The 19,114-nt window shown below is 41.6% G+C and overlaps 1 protein-coding gene and 1 long non-coding RNA gene across 4 annotated transcripts in view; both read left to right on the top strand.

Annotated features, from left to right (window-relative positions):
• LOC118381234 (cytosolic sulfotransferase 2-like) overlaps positions 1–15,626 on the top strand; it is a 43,778-nt gene extending 28,152 nt beyond the window's left edge. Inside the window, exons 1-8 of one of the 3 annotated variants that reach the window (XM_035768191.2) lie at positions 12,528–12,625; positions 13,750–13,888; positions 13,981–14,103; positions 14,277–14,377; positions 14,466–14,592; positions 14,686–14,783; positions 14,932–15,106; positions 15,393–15,598. In XM_035768191.2, the coding sequence (XP_035624084.2) occupies positions 13,750–13,888; positions 13,981–14,103; positions 14,277–14,377; positions 14,466–14,592; positions 14,686–14,783; positions 14,932–15,106; positions 15,393–15,505 (876 nt within the window). In that variant the 5' untranslated portion in view covers positions 12,528–12,625 and the 3' untranslated portion in view covers positions 15,506–15,598. The other 2 variants (XM_035768192.2, XM_052481954.1) reach the window with 2 other exon arrangements.
• Positions 558–1,344, top strand: LOC118370702 (uncharacterized). The gene is made up of 2 exons (XR_004822856.1): positions 558–691; positions 815–1,344. It is a non-coding gene; the product is annotated as an uncharacterized LOC118370702 (long non-coding RNA).
• Positions 15,627–19,114: the final 3,488 nt, after the last annotated feature.

Below are 19,114 nucleotides of genomic sequence, written 5' to 3'. Positions count from 1 at the left end.
CTGCCCATTCAGTAGCCTATCAGGTGTGTGTGTGTGTGTGTGTTTTGATGGAAGGTGGGGGATTGAATATGTTTGGGGTCGGGTCAGGTTTGTAAAGGCATCCATAAACAGGTTTGGTTTGTACTCGGCAAGGTGAGGCAAGCCTTGCATTCTCCCTTAAAAAGCCATTCGCTTGAAAACAAGAAACAAGCAGCAATTCTACCGTTTGTCCTCTTGAGACAGTGTTTTAGAAAATATTGAATCAAATACTTTTCAGATACCGGAGCTTGTGAATTCAAATAGACTTTATTACAGAGAGTAACAAAATCAAGCAATTCCATGAAAGAACTGACTCTTCATTCTTAGTGATTGGTTTTATACAGTTTTACCCTTACATAACATCATCACTCCACTTTGTGAATCTTGTTGTCTTACTTAGTTTCCATTCTCTTATTGGCTCAGACATTGAGGCATAGATTCTATTGGTGGAGTGACATGCATACTCCTACTGGTGCCTATCATTGATTAGCTAATGTTCCTGTCAAAGGTCTTCACATGTTCAGGCCGATGTTGTCTATGTATGATTAACCCATGTGCATGTCCAGTAGCCTTCATAAGATCAGACATAGCCCAGTCACGTCTTGTTAGTCTACCTTGCCTCATCCACACAGATTCTGCTTGCGTTTCAAGATCTCTCCATTCATACGAAAAGGTAGAATTTTCCATTTCTCCCCTATACCTCTCTCTGTCAGTCTTTCCCTCCTCCCCTCTCTATGTCCACCACCTTTTCTTTGCTCATGACTCTCTCTCTTTCTCCCACTCTCCCACTCCTCAGGAAAGGTTAGTGACTGGAAGAACAATTTCACGGTGGCCCAGAGTGAACAGTTTGATGAAGACTATAAGAAGAAGATGATGAACACCACCATACAGTTCCGCACTGTAGTCTAGGAGTTGTGGTCAAGTTGATTGTCTGATTGTTTGTGGTCAGGTTGATTGATTGTGTATTTGGCGCACATAGACTGACACCCCAGCCAAGCCTATCGTACGTCTTCCATTGGTCCACAGTTAACTGGGTTATAGTGTTGAATATACAGGGTGAAGATCATATCGTATCATATCCTGGAGTGTGAATGAGAAAGATCATGAAGTGTCTTATATCATTTTTTGAGAATGATTGATGCTACTTTGAGATATGAGCTATAGGTTGAGAACTAAAAACAAAAGTAAAATGAGGACATGCTGCACAGAACATTCTTAGCAATGTGAGCTATTTGTAAATCCTCTTGCCTGGTCTGTTTTTCAGTGTCTGAGAAAAAAACAGTGAGAGTCAATACAGTAATAAATATGTAAATGGAGAAGAGCATAGTTAAGCATCAAGCATTGTTTTATGCTGTTTCAAAAATATACATACTTTGAAACTGTAACAATTCTGTTTAACAAAAATACTGAGTGGAGGGGGAGCCAGGCCATTAAGGATCTTGAATACAAGACATTCTTCTGTGTATTGCACACGATTTTCCCAACTCAGGAGCTCATGCTTTCTGAGGATGTAACAGTAATGATGGTGATTGGGCTTCCTATCAAGCACTTTGAGAGACTTTGTTATAGGCAGTTATAGGCAGTTATAGTCAATGAACTAATCACTGATCATAATCTTGATGTGATTGGCCTGACTGAAACATGGCTTAAGCTTGATGAATTTTACTGTGTTAAATGAGATCTCGCCTCCTAGTTACACTAGTGACCATATCCCCCGTGCATCCCGCAAAGGCGGAGGTGTTGCTAACATTTACGATAGCAAATTTCAATTTACAAAAAAAAAAAAAAAGACTTTCCGTCTTTTGAGCTTCTAGTCATGACATCTATGCAGCCTACTCAATCACTTTTTATAGCTACTGTTTACAGGCCTCCTGGGCCATATACAGCGTTCCTCATTGAGTTCCCTGAATTCCTATTGGACCTTGTAGTCATAGCAGATAATATTCTAATTGTTGGTGACTTTAATATTCACATGGAAAAGTCCACAGACCCACTCCAAAAGGCTTTCGGAGCCATCATCGACTGCGTTTTGTCCAACATGTCTCTGGACCTACTCACTGTCACAGTCATACTCTGGACCTAGTTTTGTCCCATGGAATAAATGTTGTGGATCTTAATGTTTTTCCTCATAATCCTGGACTATCGGACCACCATTTTATTACGTTTGCAATTGCAACAAATAATCTGCTCAGACCCCAACCAAGGAGCATCAAAAGTCGTGCTATAAATTCACAGAAAACACAAAGATTCCTTGATGCCTGTCACGGTTTTCATGTGGTGAAGGAGAGTCGGACCAAACTGCAGCGTGTATATTGCGATCCATGTTTAATCACACAACGTAACACGAATCCAAAACACAAACTCTACAAAACGTAGTGAAAACCGAAACAGCCTTAACTGGTGCAAACTGACACAGACTAAGGACATCAAGACACTCACAATCACACACAATACAACCAAAGAATATGGCTGCCTAAATATGGTTCCCAATCAGAGACAACGATAAACACCTGCCTCTGATTGAGAACCACTTCAGACAGCCATAGACTAACCTAGAACACCCCACTAAGCTACAATCCCACTACCTACACACCACATACAAAAACCCATGTCACACCCTGGCCTGACCAAATACATGAAGAAAAACACAAAATACTATGACCAGGGCGTGACAATGCCCTTCCAGACTCCCTCTGCCTACCCAAGGGGGTCAGAGGACAAAAATCAGTTAACCACCTAACTGAGGAACACAATTTAACCTTGCGCAATACCCTTGATGCAGTTGCACCCCTAAAAACTCAAAACATTTCTCATAATAAACTAGCTCCCTGGTATACAGAAAATACCCGAGCTCTGAAGCAAGCTTCCAGAAAATTGGAACGGAAATGTCGCCACACCAAACTGGAAGTCTTCCAACTAGCTTGCAAAGACAGTACAGTGCAGTATCGAAGAGCCCTCAATGCTGCTCATTCATCCTATTTTTCCAACTTAATTGAGGAAAAAAAGAACAATCCGAAATGTATTTTTGATACTGTCGCTAAGCTAACTAAAAAGCAGCATTTGTCACACCCTGACCATAGTTTGCTTTGTATGTTCTATGTTTTGTTTGGTCAGGGTGTGATCTGAGTGGGCATTCTATGTTGGATGTCTTGTTTGTCTGTTTCTGTGTTTGGGCCTGATATGGTTCTCAATCAGAGGCAGATGTTAGTCATTGTCTCTGATTGGGAGCCATATTTAGGTAGACTGTTTTGTGTTGGGTGTTGTGGGGGTTGTCTCCTGTGTCAGTACCACACGGGACTATTTCGGGTTTTCACGGTTCTTGTTTTGTAGTTTATTCATGTATAGTTTTATTATTAAAGAACCATGAATTATAACCACGCTGCATTTTGGTCTGCCTCTCCTTCCCAGGAGGAATCCCGTTACATCATTCCCCAAGTGAGGATGGCTTTCACTTCAGCAGTAATAAATTCATGAACTTCTTTGAGGAAAAGATCACGATAATTAGAAAGCAAATTACAGACTCCTCTTTAAATCTGCGTATTCCTTCAAAGCTCAGTTGTCCTGAGTCTGCACAACTCTGCCAGGATCTAGGATCAAGAGAGACACTCAAGTGTTTTAGTACGATATCTCGACACAATGATAAATAATCATGGCCTCTAAACCTTCAAGCTGCATACTGGACCCTATTCCAACTAAACTACTGAAAGAGCTGCTTCCTGTGCCTGGCCCTCCTATGTTGAACATAATATATGGCTCTCTATCCACTGGATGTGTACCAAACTCACTAAAAGTGGCCTCTCTTGAAAAAGCCAAACCTTGACCCAGAAAATATAAAAAAACTATCAGCCTTATCGAATCTTCCATTCCTCTAATTATTTTTTAGAAAAGGCTGTTGCACAGCAACTCACTGCCTTCCTGAAGACAATGTATATGAAATGCTTCAGTCTGGTTTTAGACCCCATCATAGCACTGAGACCGCACTTGTGAAGATGGTATATTACCTTTTAATAGCATCAGACCGAGGCTCTGCATCTGTCCTCATGCTCCTAGACCTTAGTGCTGCTTTTGATACCATCAATCACCACATTATTTTGGAGAGATTGGAAACCCAAACTGGTCTACATGGACAAGTTCTGGCCTGGTTTAGATCTTATCTGTCGGAAAGATATCAGTTTGTCTCTGTGAATGGTTTGTCCTCTGACAAATCAACTGAAAATTTCAGTGTTCCTCAAGGTTCCGTTTTAGGACCACTATTGTTTTCACTATATATTTTACCTCTTGGGGATGTCATTCGAAAACATAATGTTAACTTTCACTGCTATGCGGATGACACACAGCTGTACATTTCAATGAAACATGGTGAAGCCCCAAAATTGCCCTCGCTAGAAGTCTCTGTTTCAGACATAAGGAAGTGGATGGCTGCAAACTTTTTACTTTTAAACCCAGACAAAACAGAGATGATTGTTCTAGGTCCCAAGAAAGAAAGAGATCTTCTGTTGAATCTGACAATTCATCTTAATGATTGTACAGTCGTCTCAAATAAAACTGTGAAGGACCTCGGCGTTACTCTGGACCCTGATCTCTCTTTTGACGAACATATCAAGACTGTTTCAAAGACAGCTTTTTTCCATCTACGTAACATTGCAAAAATCAGAAACTTTCTGTCCAAAAATTAATCCATGATTTTGTTACTTCTAGGGTAGACTACTGCAATGCTCTACTTTCCGGCTACCCAGATAAAGCACTAAATAAACTTCAGTTAGTGCTAAATACGGCTGCCAGAATCCTGACTAGAACAAAAAAAAAATGATAATATTACTCCAGTGCTAGCCTCCCTACACTGGCTTCCTGTTAAGGCAAGGGCTGATTTCAAGGTTTTACTGCTAAACTACAAAGCATTATATGGGCTTTCTCCTACCTATCTCTCTGATTTGGTCCTGCCGTACATACCTATACGTACGTTACGGTCACAAGACGCAGGCCTCCTAATTGTCCCTAGAATTTCTAAACAAACAGCTGGAGGCAGGGCTATCTCCTATAGAGCTCCATTTTTATAGAATGGTCTGCCTATCCATGTGAGATACGCAGAGTCGGTCTCAACCTTTAAGACTCATCTCTTCAGTGGGTCATATGATTGAGTGTAGTTTGGCCCAGGTGTGTGAAGGTGAACGCAAAGGCTCTGGAGCAACGAACAGCCCTTGCTGTCTCTGCCTGGCCGGTCCCCTCTTTCCACTGGGATTCTCTGCCTCTAACTCTATTACAGGGGCTGAGTCACTGGCTTACTGGTACTCTTTCATGCCGTCCCTAGAAGGGGTGCGTCACTTGAGTGGGTTGAGTCACTGATGTGATCTTCCTGTCTGGGTTGGCGCCCCCCCTTGGGTTGCGTCGTGGCGGAGATCTTTGTGGGCTATACTCGGCCTTGTCTCAGGATGGTAAGTTGGTGGTTGAAGATATCCCTCTAGTGGTGTGGGGGCTGTGCTTTGGCAAAGTGGGTGTGGTTATATCCTTCCTGTTTGACCTTGTCCGGGGGTATCATCGGAGGGGCCAAAGTGTCTCCTGACCCCTCCTGTCTCAGCCTCCAGTATTTATGATGCAGTAGTTTATGTGTCGGGGGGCTAGGGTCAGTTTGTTATATCTGGAGTACTTCTCCTGTCTTATCCAGCATCCTGTGTGAATTTAAGTATGCTCTCTCTAATTCTCTCTCTCTCTTTCTTTCTCTCTCTCGGACGAACTGAGCCCTAGGACCACGCCTCAGGACTACCTGGCATGAGGACTCTTTGCTGTCCCCAGTCCATGGCCGTGGTGTGTGGGAGCAAATATAACACATAGACAAATGCATAAGATGTATAGAATAGCTGAACACTAAAAACAGACTACATGAAGGGAAGGTGACACAGGTGCTAGGACATACCAAGGCCAGAGGGATATACAAAGGAGGGGGTCAGTCAAATGACCAATAGACATAGTTCGCATACTTTTAGGACGTAGAGATGCAGAAGGAATGACAGAGAAGACACATAGTCTGTTGCTCTGAGATAAAGACACACATGCATAGTAACATATTGAGCTAAGTGCAGAGCCAAAGCATAGGGCTGTAAAATAGAGGAATGTATAGTATTTTTAGTATAGCTGGACACGCTAGAAACTGAGGAGACACATAGTCTGCTGATCCTAGATAATACACAAACAAAAGAATGCATTTAGCTAAGTGCAGGAACAAAGCAAGGGTCTTGTCATCATTATAATCTGACGGAAAGCAGGTATGGGCGTTATTGAGCTGAACAAGCAGGATGCACGGATTGGAATGTAACTTTATTTGCATGTAGGATGGGCTCATATGCAATATGTGGATAAATACTGGAGCCAGGGCTCTGGAAAAGATGTGTGTTCCGCGGGGCACTCCGGCTTACTATACTGTTGTATTAAAGCCTGATTGATTTCACAAAGTTCTGGTATGCGTTGTATTTGATCCGATTTTCCACCACAGGTGCTGCTCCAGTTTAAACTGTTCTGCCTGCAGCTATGGAATCCTGATCTATTCACCGGACGTGCTACCTGTCCCAGACATGCTGTTTTCAACTCTCTAGAGACCGCAGGAGTGGTAGAGATACTCTTAATGATCGGCTATGAAGAGCCAATTGACATATACTCTTGAGGTGATGACTTGCTGCACCCTCGACAACTACTGTGATTATTATTATTTGACCATGCTGGTCATGTATGAACATTTGAACATCTTGGCCATGTTCGGTTATAATCTCCACCCGGCACAGCCAGAAGAGGACTGGCTACCCGTCATAGCCTGGTTCCTCTCTAGGTTTCTTCCTTGGTTATGGCCTTTCTAGGGAGTTTTCCCTAACCACCGTGCTTCTACACCTGCATTTCTTGCTGTTTGTGATTTTAGGCTGGGTTTCTGTACAGCACTTTGAGATATCAGCTGATGTACGAAGGGCTATATAAATACATTTGATTTGATTTCATTTGTAGACAGACTGAATGGGGTTTAATGTTGTACAGCAAGCTTGGGCCCAACTAGACAAGCAGTATGTTAAGTGAGGGAGTATTATAGATTTGAAGTACAGTTTTGCTACCTCTGTAGTCAAACAATTTTGTATAAATCGGAAATTAGCTAGGTTGAATTTGGTTATTTGAATTGCCTTTTTCATCTGCTTTTTAAAAGAGAGGTTGGAATAAAGTATGATGCCAAGCTACCTAAAACCAGATACCACCTGGAGCTTCTCCCCTGACACTTAGACGTTCTGGCTCAGTAGCATCTGTTGCCCTCTTTGTGAAGAACATGCAGACAGTTTTTTTCACATTGATTTGCAAACACGAGTCACTGAGCCAATTTGTAACCTGGACCATTACAGTACTGAGTTCTTGTGCAGCTTGTTGTTTGCTCTTTCCATGCACATATATCACTGTATCATCTGCATATATTTGAACTTCAGACCCAGTAGTGACAGAAGGCAGATCATTATGGGGATAGGGCTGTCTACTGCCCCCGCTGGAGTAATTGCGTGCCCATAGTAAACATAATTTTTTTTGGTCAAAAGTTGCTAATATATGCAAATAAAAAATATTATTGAATAGAAAACACTCTAAAGCTTCTAAAACCGTTTAAATTATGTCTGTATGTAAAGCAGAACTCTCAGGGCAGTCATTCTCCCAAACTCTCTCTTGTCATCAGAAAAGTTGGCCCAACTTTGACGTCATCGCCCCACCCTTCCCAAGCACTTACAGGTCTGGGAACAGTCTCTCTGTCTTCAGTGCGATCTCAGCTTTCAATGGGGCTTCTCATTGTGAGAATCGCACGCTCACGAGAGTTTTGGCGGGCCGAAACCTTTCGGTCACGCGAAAAAACAGGTCACTTTTATGCGCGCTCTGCTCCGGTCCTGTCTTTTTTCCAAGATCGATTATACAATGTATGCGTTTCTGTTCGTCCTCACGATTGCTGTACACCTTAATAACATGTTAAAGCTTGATTATGAACTTAGTTTGATAAGTTTAGTCGACATATAATATGTAAGTTTGACGTTTTGGTGCGCATCCACTTGACTTTTGGCTACATTTCAACCGAAATGTGTCGTGTTTGAGAACCGAAAGACACAGACTGCAAAACTAATCGCTGTTTTTGGTAAGTATAATTCCTTCCAGGTCTTCTGATGGAAGAACAGCAAAGGTAAGGGAATATTTATGTGGTAAATTTGGGTTTTGTGGACTCCAAGATAGAGGAGCCATAATGCTACTTTTTGAGCGCCGACTCATAGTATAGCCTAGTGAACGAAACCTGTAACGTTAAAAATAAATGTAACACAGCGATTGCAATCAGAAGAAGTGTATCTAACTGTATATATGTAGAACATGCATATTTAGTCAAAGTTTATGATGTGTCTTCCTTGTTAGCTGACGTTATCCACCGGAGCTATCGTCATTTCTCAGGACATTTGAGTAGCATTTTTTGAACGATGCATCATTGTAAACAGAGATTTATGGATATATATAGCATATTATTGAAAAAAACATAAATGTACTGTGTAACATGTTATATTACTGTCATCTGATGAAGATTTCAAAAGGTTAGTGCATTATTTTTCTTTTAATCCTGCGTTTGTTGATTGCATATTTTTTTCAACTTGGCTATGCAAATTAGCTGTGTCTTCGGTGGTGGTTTGACATAAATATGTGCTATGTTTTCGCCGTAAAACATTTTAGAAATCTGATTTGCTGGGTAGATAAACAAGGTGTTTATCTTTCATTTGAGCCATTGGACTTGTTAATGTGTGGAGGTTAAATATTTTTAGGAATATTTTTGCGTTCCATGCGCCACCTTCCAGCTGAACGTGGGGGGGGGGGTTCCCAAATTGGAACCCTAGTCCCCTTCTGGTTAATGTACAGGCTGAACAGGAGGGGCCCCAGTATTGACCCTTGGGGCACACCCACATCAGAGCTAAGAGTGGGCGACAGCTCATTGCTCACTCTGACACACTGAGTTCTGCCTTCAATGTATGACTTCATCAATCTTAAGGCATCGGGGGCAAAGTTGAACTTGGACAATTTTGTGATGAGTCATGGTTAGGCCTTCCTTAGGTCCAAAAACACAGACCCAACAACGCCCCTTTTGGCCGTTTCCGTTGAGTGTTTCGCTCTGAAGCCAAACTGCATGGAGTGTAATGTGAAGGGGCTGTTGTTGAGGTGGGCAATCAGTTGTTCTGCTACACACTTTTCAACAACCTTCGACACCACAGGTAGTATACTAATGGGCCTGGAGTTACTCACGTCAGCAGGGTCACCCAATTTAAAGATGGGCGTTATCTGGCCGACTTCCATACCCTTGGAAACACCCCCAGACCAATAGATGTGTTGGTGACCATAGTAATGGCGCCAAAGAGTGACTATTTGTAGTTTTTAAGAAAATTGAGTCCAAACACATCTTTGGCTTTAGAGTTCTTTCGTGAGCTCATCACCTTGTTCACCTTTGACTCAAAATCCTCCCTTATGATGAAGACAGGTTGAGCGTCATTTATTAGCAGTGAGCCCAAGAAACAAGTGGAGGGGTTCTGTGTCAGTACCCTGACTGAGTCAATAAAGTAGAAATTGAAGGCTATTGCTATTTCGACTGCATCCTGTGTTAGACTGTTATTCACCATGATTTCTAGTCTTTTTGCAATGTTACTATAGTCTTTCCCAGTTAACTGTTTTAGAGTCTCCCAGATTAATTTAGAATTTCCCTTTGCTTCACCAATTATGTTAATAAAAAAGTTTGCCTTGGCCTGTCTGATTTCTTTCATCACCTTATTTCTCAACATGGTAAACCTACGTCTGTCATGCTCTAATTTGGACTTTTTAGCTGTTTTTAAAGCATGATTTCATTCTTTCATCAGTTTCCAGATATCTCCATTTAGCCAAGGAAGAGTGCTCTTTTGGTCAGGGTTGGATTTGATTTTCTTCAGGAAACCATTTGTTGTAGTGTGTACTTGTATTTCATGTACTTGTATTTAAATTAATATGAAATGTCTATATGACCCAAAGCGGTTAAAGAGCCAACAATTTGCACATACACACACCCTCCAATTTGCACAGCTGTCTCAGCTGTATGTTCACTATGCCTGTGAAAAGCATGACACTTGCACTGTAAAAAGTGGGATGGCGCTGTTGTTTATCTGAAGTGCTTCTACTGTTTGGAATGATAGAAAATTACCCTTTGGTTCTTCCAACCTACTTTATTAAATTAGCCTGAAATCAAATAATGTATTTTTTAGATCAGTGTGATTTTTTCAAACTTAATTTAATGAAAGCTTCTATGTTGCTTTCAACAACTCATTCGCATGCACATTGAATAGCAGCAGGGGCAATGTAGTGGTGACAACTCAGAAGAGTTGGAGGTGTGGCTAATGGGGACATTTTTTCCACACGTGAGAGTCAATGTCATTCCAGTAAATGTGGTCTATTGTATTTGATATTAAATGTTAAACTTCTACACTGCCAGCATCTGTAATGATACTTAAATAAATGCACGTGGTACTAAAGTTCCTGATGAGGCTTTATGTTGAGGTAGCCAATGCTTGGTTATTATCTTCTCAACTACTGTATGAGCATTCACCTGTGACATTTGACCTCCTCACCAGACCTCCTTACCAAGTAACATTACAGAGTATCTTTTTGTATATGCCCATATTTAGCTTTAAATGGATCGTCAGGGTTATGAATATAGGGTAATCAATACCTGACATGATGACTCCTTGCTGTCCCCAGTCCACCTGACCGTGCTGCTGCTCCAGTTTCAACTGTTCTGCCTTATAATTATTCGACCATGCTGGTCATTTATGAACATTTGAACATCTTGGCCATGTTCTGTTATAATCTCCACCCGGAACAGCCAGAAGAGGACTGGCCACCCCACATAGCCTGGTTCCTCTCTAGGTTTCTTCCTAGGTTTTGGCCTTTCTAGGGAGTTTTTCCAAGCCACCGTGCTTCTACACCTGCATTGCTTGCTGTTTGGGGTTTTAGGCTGGGTTTCTGTACAGCACTTTGAGATATCAGCTGATGTACGAAGGGCTATATAAATACATTTGATTTGATTTGATTTGTAGACAGACTGAATGTGGTGATGAAGTGCTATGAGCCAGCGTAAGACAATTTATATCAAACTCAGTCTGGGCATTTGATCATAACATCTCTGGCATTTAAATAAAGATAATTGTTTGAAGAAATGACACAGTCTCTCTCAGTAAGAATTTCCACGACACTGGGGCAAAGGTTCACCTTTCAATAGGACAACGAACCTAAGCACACTGTTTTTGCTTCGTCATTATGGGGTATTGTGTGTGGATTGATGAGGGGGGGGGGGTGGAACGATTTAATCAATTTTAGAATAAGGCTGTAACGTTAAAAGTTAAGGAGAAAAGTTAAGGAGTCTGAATACTTTCCAAATGCACTGTATGGCAGAACCAAATCGGAGATAGGTAGCAAGTCCATGAAATGTTTTGTAGGTTAGCAGTGAAACCTTAATCAGCCCTAGCTTAAACTGGAAGCCAGCATAGAGAGTCTAGCACTGAAGTAATATGATAACATTTTGGGGGTCTAGTCAAGATTCTAGCAGACATACAGTATTTAGCAATAACTGAAGTTTATATAGTGCTTTTCTCCGGGTAGCCGGAGAGTATAGCGTTGCAGTAGTCTAATCTAGAAGTGACAAAAGCATGGATGAGCTTTTCTGCATCCTTTTGGGGCAAAAAGTTATAGATTTTTGCAATGTTACAAAGACTGAAAAAATCTGCCCTTGATAGGTTCATCAAAAGAGCGATCAGGGTTCAGATTAACGCTGAGATCCTTCACAGTTTTATTTGAGACGACTGTACAACCATCAAGATTGTCAGATCCAACAGCAGATCCATTTGTTTCTTGGGATCTAGAAATAGCATCTCTGTTTTGTCTGAGTGTAAAAGTAAAACATTTGCTGCCATCCACTTCCTTTTGTCTGAAACACAGGATTCCAGGGTAGACAACTTTGTGGTTTCACAGTATTTCATCTAAATGTACAGATGTGTGTCGTCCACTTAGCAGTGAAAGTTGACATTGTGTTCCCGAATGACTTCACCAAGGGGTGGAATATGTAGAATGTATAGAATATAATATCTCTCTCTTTTAGACAGAAAAGATCTAAACCAGACAATAACTTGTCCGTGTAGCCGTATTAACGTTGTGAATGATGGTGTCCACACACACACACACACACACACACACACACACACTCTGGATCTCCTCAACTACTGTATGAACATTTACCTGTGACATCTGACCTCCTCACCAAACATCCTTACCAAGTAACATTACAGAGTATATTTTTGTATTGATTGTGGTCGTCTAACAAGCAACTGGGTGATCAAAGGTTGGGGCAGTAGGTGAAAGATGTGTGTACATGCCTCACACATTGCACGGGCACACACTCTTCAGCCTAGTCTTTGGTCAGGTAAGAGTTAGACACACCCACACTGTTGAAAGGTGATTTAGACAGTGTGTTAAAGACTGTGCAGGAAGTTTGAGGTCAAAGAAAAGACAAAGACACTATCTACCCCAGGACACTGCCCACTCAGTAGCCTATCAGGTGAGTAAGTGTGTGTGTGTGCTTTGATGGAAGGTAGGTGATTGAGTATGTTTGGGGTCCGGTCAGGTGTGTAATGGCATCCGCATACCTAGGTTGGGTTTGTTCCAAGCAGAACTTGGCAAGGTGAAGCAAACGCCATTCACATGAAAAACAAGAAAAACGTGGCATATTTACCGTTTGTATCTCTTGAGGCGGCTTGTCAACAACATAGCCAGTGCATTTCCTCAAAATAGTGAGAATTGATCTAAGCTCATTCAAGAAATCTGTAATTAATTTGGAAGTTTTTGCAGAGGAGGTCTTAGTTGAGAACTCTAACTAAGAGATTTGGTGCAGTATTTCTCAAGTGAAAATTTGCATGAAAACTAGTCTTCTGTCATTGAATGACAACAAGCACTTAATAAAAAAATCCCAACTGTTGACCAATCACAGAAAAACGTCTAACCTCAAGAAAAAATGTTTGCTTGAATAGCCGTGAAAACCCCCCACCATACGGTATTGAACACCAAAACGTACAAAAACGTCACAAAATGTTGTCATAATATATACATGGACTGTTTCAACTGGGAAGCATATGGTAAACTTTAGGTAAAGTTTGTTTGCTCAATCCTGTGTCCAGCAGCCATTGCAATGGTCAGCTGCCACCCAGTGGTGTATTTCTGGTCGTGTCAGTGCCCCCTGGTGATTTAGTATTGACATGAAATACTGTGAGGGAGAGCAGAAAAGCCCCTCAACTCTGGAGTAGATCCAGAACAAACCTGACCCTGAAGAGCAAAAGAATGAAGAGAGAATGGGGGAGGAGACAGGAAAGGAGGAGCACAGAGAATAAAAGAGGAGTCATTTTGTAAGCAGTGCATTCACCCTGAGGTAACTTACTCAGAGAGAACAGGGTAAGTCAATTATTTTGGTTTGTAGGAATTGCTTTCACGTGTAGTACGTGTAGTTTTAACTGTCATAATTTGAGAAATATTAAGACTTAGGCTTTGTTAACATTTGTAGGCGATCATATCAATGGAGCAATATTCCTCTCTATGTTTGAATAATACAACCATCCAGATCACTTAATATATCCAAGCATAAACAATACTGTGGTGATCCTTGATCGAAATCATGTCCCACTTTTACAGATGGAGCTGCCACCTCGACCAAAACTCTTTGACTTCCATGGAGTCTCCATGACCAACTACTTCACTGACAACTGGGACAATGTACAGAACTTCCAGGCCAGACCAGATGACATTCTCATCGCTACCTACCCCAAAGCAGGTCTCTCTCAGACTGAGGTTGATGTTTCATTAAAGATTGTGTTTGGGTTTGTGAATGACTGTACGTTTCTCCTATCTGTATTCCTCTCTTAGGAACCACATGGGTCTCCTACATTCTAGACCTGCTGTATTTTGTCCAGACAGCCCCTGAGCGTCAGAGACCCATCTTTGAGAAAGTTCCTTTTCTGGAGTTGCTCATTCCTCTTTACCCTCCAGGTTAGAATAAAGCATTGGAAAACTTACCTCTCCTATTTAGTCATTTCTTCGTAAAAAAATGTATCTGATGTCTTCAAAGCAGTAAATAAAGTATTTAATATCATGACAGAAACTGCTGAACAGTGATAATATCCATCAAACATTATTTAGCATTATTATATTGTTTGTCCTAGGGGTGGAGGTGCTGGACAACTTAACCACATCTCCTCGCCTCATCAAGAGTCACCTCCCAGTCCAGTTGCTGCCCAAGTCCTTCTGGGAGCAGAACTGCAGGGTGCAGTATTTGTAACTTGTCCTCTATGTTTCTCCACTATATAACCCCTATTTATAAATGCAATCTCTCTCTCTCTCTCTTTCTGCAGATAGTGTATGTAGCCCGTAATGCCAAGGACAATGCAGTGTCTTATTTCCACTTTGACCGTATGAACCAGGCACAGCCAGAGCCAGGAGACTGGAACAACTTCTTACAGAGATTCATGGATGGAAAGAGTGAGTGAAGGAGAGAATAAAGGAGTGAATGAATGAGCAAGTGATAATAGTCCCCATTCACACTATGAGTTTGTCTACTCTGCACTTCCTCAGTGGTGTTTGGTTCGTGGTACGACCATGTGACTGGTTGGTGGGAGAAGAAACAGACTCACTCCAAAATCCTCTACCTCTTCTATGAGGACATGGTTGAGGTGAGTAGAATGCTGATGCTAGATATGTGTTACAGTATTATTAAGATGCATCAAATGAGCTCAGTGCACACATATGCTCAAGAGCCATTCTAACTGCTGCTCTAGGAGGTTAGCTGTTTCTACATCCAGTGTGTATGTGATCCTACAGGATACGGGGAGAGAGCTGGACAGGCTGTGCTCCTTCCTGGGTCTGTCTCCTTCAGCAGAGGAGAAGGAGAGGGTGAGAGGAGGAGTGAAGTTTGACAACATGAAAAAGAACAGCATGGCCAACTGTTCTACCGACCCAGTCATGGACTTTAAGATATCTCCCTTTATGCGCAAAGGTGTGTTTGTGTGTGAGAGAGAGAATGAGAGAGAGAAATAAACATTAAACTGCTGGCGCTCAGCTCTTCCAGCTATCACAACAGACACACATAAACACACTGAGAGACACAACGTCGTCACAGACACCAACACATATGTGCCTGTACCTGGTGTGGAGACATTGGAATACTTTATACTGGATCTACTGAATGATCAAACTATCAATATACCTGTTTGTCTGTCTGTGTCTGTCCGTCCGTCCGTCCGCCCGTCCGTCCGTCCGTCCGTCCGTCCGTCTGTGTCCAGGAAAGGTTGGTGACTGGAAGAACCATTTCACTGTGGCCCAGAGTGAACAGTTTGATGAAGACTACATGAAGAAGATGAAGAACACCACCATACAGTTCCGCACTGTAGTCTAGGGGTTGTGGTCAGGTTGATTGTCTGATTGTTTGTGGTCAGCTTGATTGTCTGATTGTTTGTGGTCAGGTTGATTGTCTGATTGTTTGTGGTCAGGTTGATTGTCTGATTGTTTGTGGTCAGGTTGATTGTCTGATTGTTTGTGGTCAGGTTGATTGTCTGATTGTTTGTGGTCAAGTTGATTGTTTGAATGTTTGTGGTCAGGTTGATTGTTTGAATGTTTGTTGTCAGGTTGATTGTCTGATTGTTTGTGGTCAGGTTGATTGTCTGATTGTTTGTGGTCAGGTTGATTGTCTGATTGTTTGTGGTCAAGTTGATTGTTTGAATGTTTGTGGTCAGGTTGATTGTTTGAATGTTTGTGGTCAGCTTGATTGTCTGATTGTTTGTGGTCAGGTTGATTGTTTGAATGTTTGTGGTCAGGTTGATTGTCTGATTGTTTGTTGTCAGGTTGATTGTCTGATTGTTTGTGGTCAGGTTGATTGTCTGATTGTTTGTGGTCAGGTTGATTGTTTGAATGTTTGTTGTCAGGTTGATTGTCTGATTGTTTGTGGTCAGGTTGATTGTCTGATTGTTTGTGGTCAAGTTGATTGTTTGAATGTTTGTGGTCAGCTTGATTGTCTGAATGTTTGTGGTCAGCTTGATTGTCTGATTGTTTGTGGTCAGCTTGATTGTCTGATTGTTTGTGGTCAGGTTGATTGTCTGATTGTTTGTGGTCAGGTTGATTGTCTGATTGTTTGTGGTCAGGTTGATTGTTTGAATGTTTGTTGTCAGCTTGATTGTCTGATTGTTTGTGGTCAGGTTGATTGTCTGATTGTTTGTTGTCAGCTTGATTGTCTGATTGTTTGTGGTCAGGTTGATTGTCTGATTGTTTGTGGTCAGGTTGATTGTCTGATTGTTTGTGGTCAAGTTGATTGTTTGAATGTTTGTGGTCAGGTTGATTGTCTGATTGTTTGTGGTCAGCTTGATTGTCTGATTGTTTGTGGTCAGCTTGATTGTCTGATTGTTTGCGGTCAGGTTGATTGTCTGAATGTTTGTTGTCAGGTTGATTGTCTGATTGTTTGCGGTCAGGTTGATTGTCTGAATGTTTGTTGTCAGGTTGATTGTCTGAATGTTTGTTGTCAGGTTGATTGTCTGATTGTTTGTTGTCAGCTTGATTGTCTGATTGTTTGTGGTCAGGTTGATTGTCTGATTGTTTGCGGTCAGGTTGATTGTCTGAATGTTTGTTGTCACGTTGATTGTCTGATTGTTTGTGGTCAGCTTGATTGTCTGATTGTTTGTGGTCAGCTTGATTGTCTGATTGTTTGTGGTCAGCTTGATTGTCTGATTGTTTGTGGTCAGCTTGATTGTCTGATTGTTTGTGGTCAGGTTGATTGTCTGATTGTTTGTGGTCAGGTTGATTGTCTGTTTGTGGTCAGCTTGATTGTCTGATTGTTTGCGGTCAGGTTGATTGTCTGAATGTTTGTGGTCAGCTTGATTGTCTGATTGTTTGTGGTCAGCTTGATTGTCTGATTGTTTGTGGTCAGCTTGATTGTCTGATTGTTTGTGGTCAGCTTGATTGTCTGATTGTTTGTGGTCAGCTTGATTGTCTGATTGTTTGTGGTCAGCTTGATTGTCTGATTGTTTGTGGTCAGCTTGATTGTCTGATTGTTTGTGGTCAGCTTGATTGTCTGATTGTTTGCGGTCAGGTTGATTGTCTGATTGTTTGATTGTCTGATTGTCAGTTTGATTGTCTGATTGTTTGTGGTCAGCTTGATTGTCTGATTGTTTGCGGTCAGCTTGATTGTCTGATTGTTTGTGGTCAGCTTGATTGTCTGATTGTTTGTGGTCAGCTTGATTGTCTGATTGTTTGTGGTCAGCTTGATTGTCTGATTGTTTGTGGTCAGCTTGATTGTCTGATTGTTTGTGGTCAGGTTGATTGTCTGATTGTTTGTGGTCAGGTTGATTGTCTGTTTGTGGTCAGCTTGATTGTCTGATTGTTTGCGGTCAGGTTGATTGTCTGAATGTTTGTGGTCAGCTTGATTGTCTGATTGTTTGTGGTCAGCTTGATTGTCTGATTGTTTGTGGTCAGCTTGATTGTCTGATTGTTTGCGGTCAGCTTGATTGTCTGATTGTTTGTGGTCAGGTTGATTGTCTGATTGTTTGTGGTCAGGTTGATTGTCTGTTTGTGGTCAGCTTGATTGTCTGATTGTTTGCGGTCAGCTTGATTGTCTGATTGTTTGTGGTCAGCTTGATTGTCTGATTGTTTGTGGTCAGGTTGATTGTCTGAATGTTTGTGGTCAGGTTGATTGTCTGAATGTTTGTGGTCAGGTTGATTGTCTGAATGTTTGTGGTCAGGTTGATTGTCTGATTGTTTGTGGTCAGCTTGATTGTCTGATTGTTTGTGGTCAGCTTGATTATCTGATTGTTTGTGGTCAGGTTGATTGTCTGATTGTTTGTGGTCAGCTTGATTGTCTGATTGTTTGTGGTCAGCTTGATTGTCTGATTGTTTGCGGTCAGCTTGATTGTCTGATTGTTTGTGGTCAGCTTGATTGTCTGATTGTTTGCGGTCAGGTTGATTGTCTGATTGTTTGTGGTCAGCTTGATTGTCTGATTGTTTGCGGTCAGCTTGATTGTCTGATTGTTTGTGGTCAGCTTGATTGTCTGATTGTTTGTGGTCAGGTTGATTGTCTGATTGTTTGTGGTCAGGTTGATTGTCTGATTGTTTGTGGTCAGGTTGATTGTCTGATTGTTTGTGGTCAGGTTGATTGTCTGATTGTTTGCGGTCAGCTTGATTGTCTGATTGTTTGTGGTCAGGTTGATTGTCTGATTGTTTGTGGTCAGGTTGATTGTCTGATTGTTTGTGGTCAGGTTGATTGTCTGATTGTTTGTGGTCAGGTTGATTGTCTGATTGTTTGTGGTCAGCTTGATTGTCTGATTGTTTGTGGTCAGGTTGATTGTCTGATTGTTTGTGGTCAGCTTGATTGTCTGATTGTTTGTGGTCAGCTTGATTGTCTGATTGTTTGTGGTCAGCTTGATTGTCTGATTGTTTGTGGTCAGCTTGATTGTCTGATTGTTTGTGGTCAGCTTGATTGTCTGATTGTTTGTGGTCAGCTTGATTGTCTGATTGTTTGCGGTCAGCTTGATTGTCTGATTGTTTGCGGTCAGGTTGATTGTCTGATTGTTTGCGGTCAGGTTGATTGTCTGATTGTTTGTGGTCAGCTTGATTGTCTGATTGTTTGCTGTCAGCTTGATTGTCTGATTGTTTGTGGTCAGCTTGATTGTCTGATTGTTTGCGGTCAGCTTGATTGTCTGATTGTTTGTGGTCAGCTTGATTGTCTGATTGTTTGTGGTCAGGTTGATTGTCTGATTGTTTGTGGTCAGGTTGATTGTCTGATTGTTTGTGGTCAGCTTGATTGTCTGATTGTTTGTGGTCAGGTTGATTGTCTGATTGTTTGTGGTCAGCTTGATTGTCTGATTGTTTGTGGTCAGCTTGATTGTCTGATTGTTTGTGGTCAGCTTGATTGTCTGATTGTTTGTGGTCAGGTTGATTGTCTGATTGTTTGTGGTCAGCTTGATTGTCTGATTGTTTGTGGTCAGCTTGATTGTCTGATTGTTTGTGGTCAGCTTGATTG

Source organism: Oncorhynchus keta, chromosome 27, assembly GCF_023373465.1.
Source record: "Oncorhynchus keta strain PuntledgeMale-10-30-2019 chromosome 27, Oket_V2, whole genome shotgun sequence".
Classification (NCBI taxonomy): domain Eukaryota; kingdom Metazoa; phylum Chordata; class Actinopteri; order Salmoniformes; family Salmonidae; genus Oncorhynchus; species Oncorhynchus keta.
The sequence above is the reverse complement of the archived record's forward strand: the minus strand, read 5'-3'. Positions and strand labels throughout refer to the sequence as shown.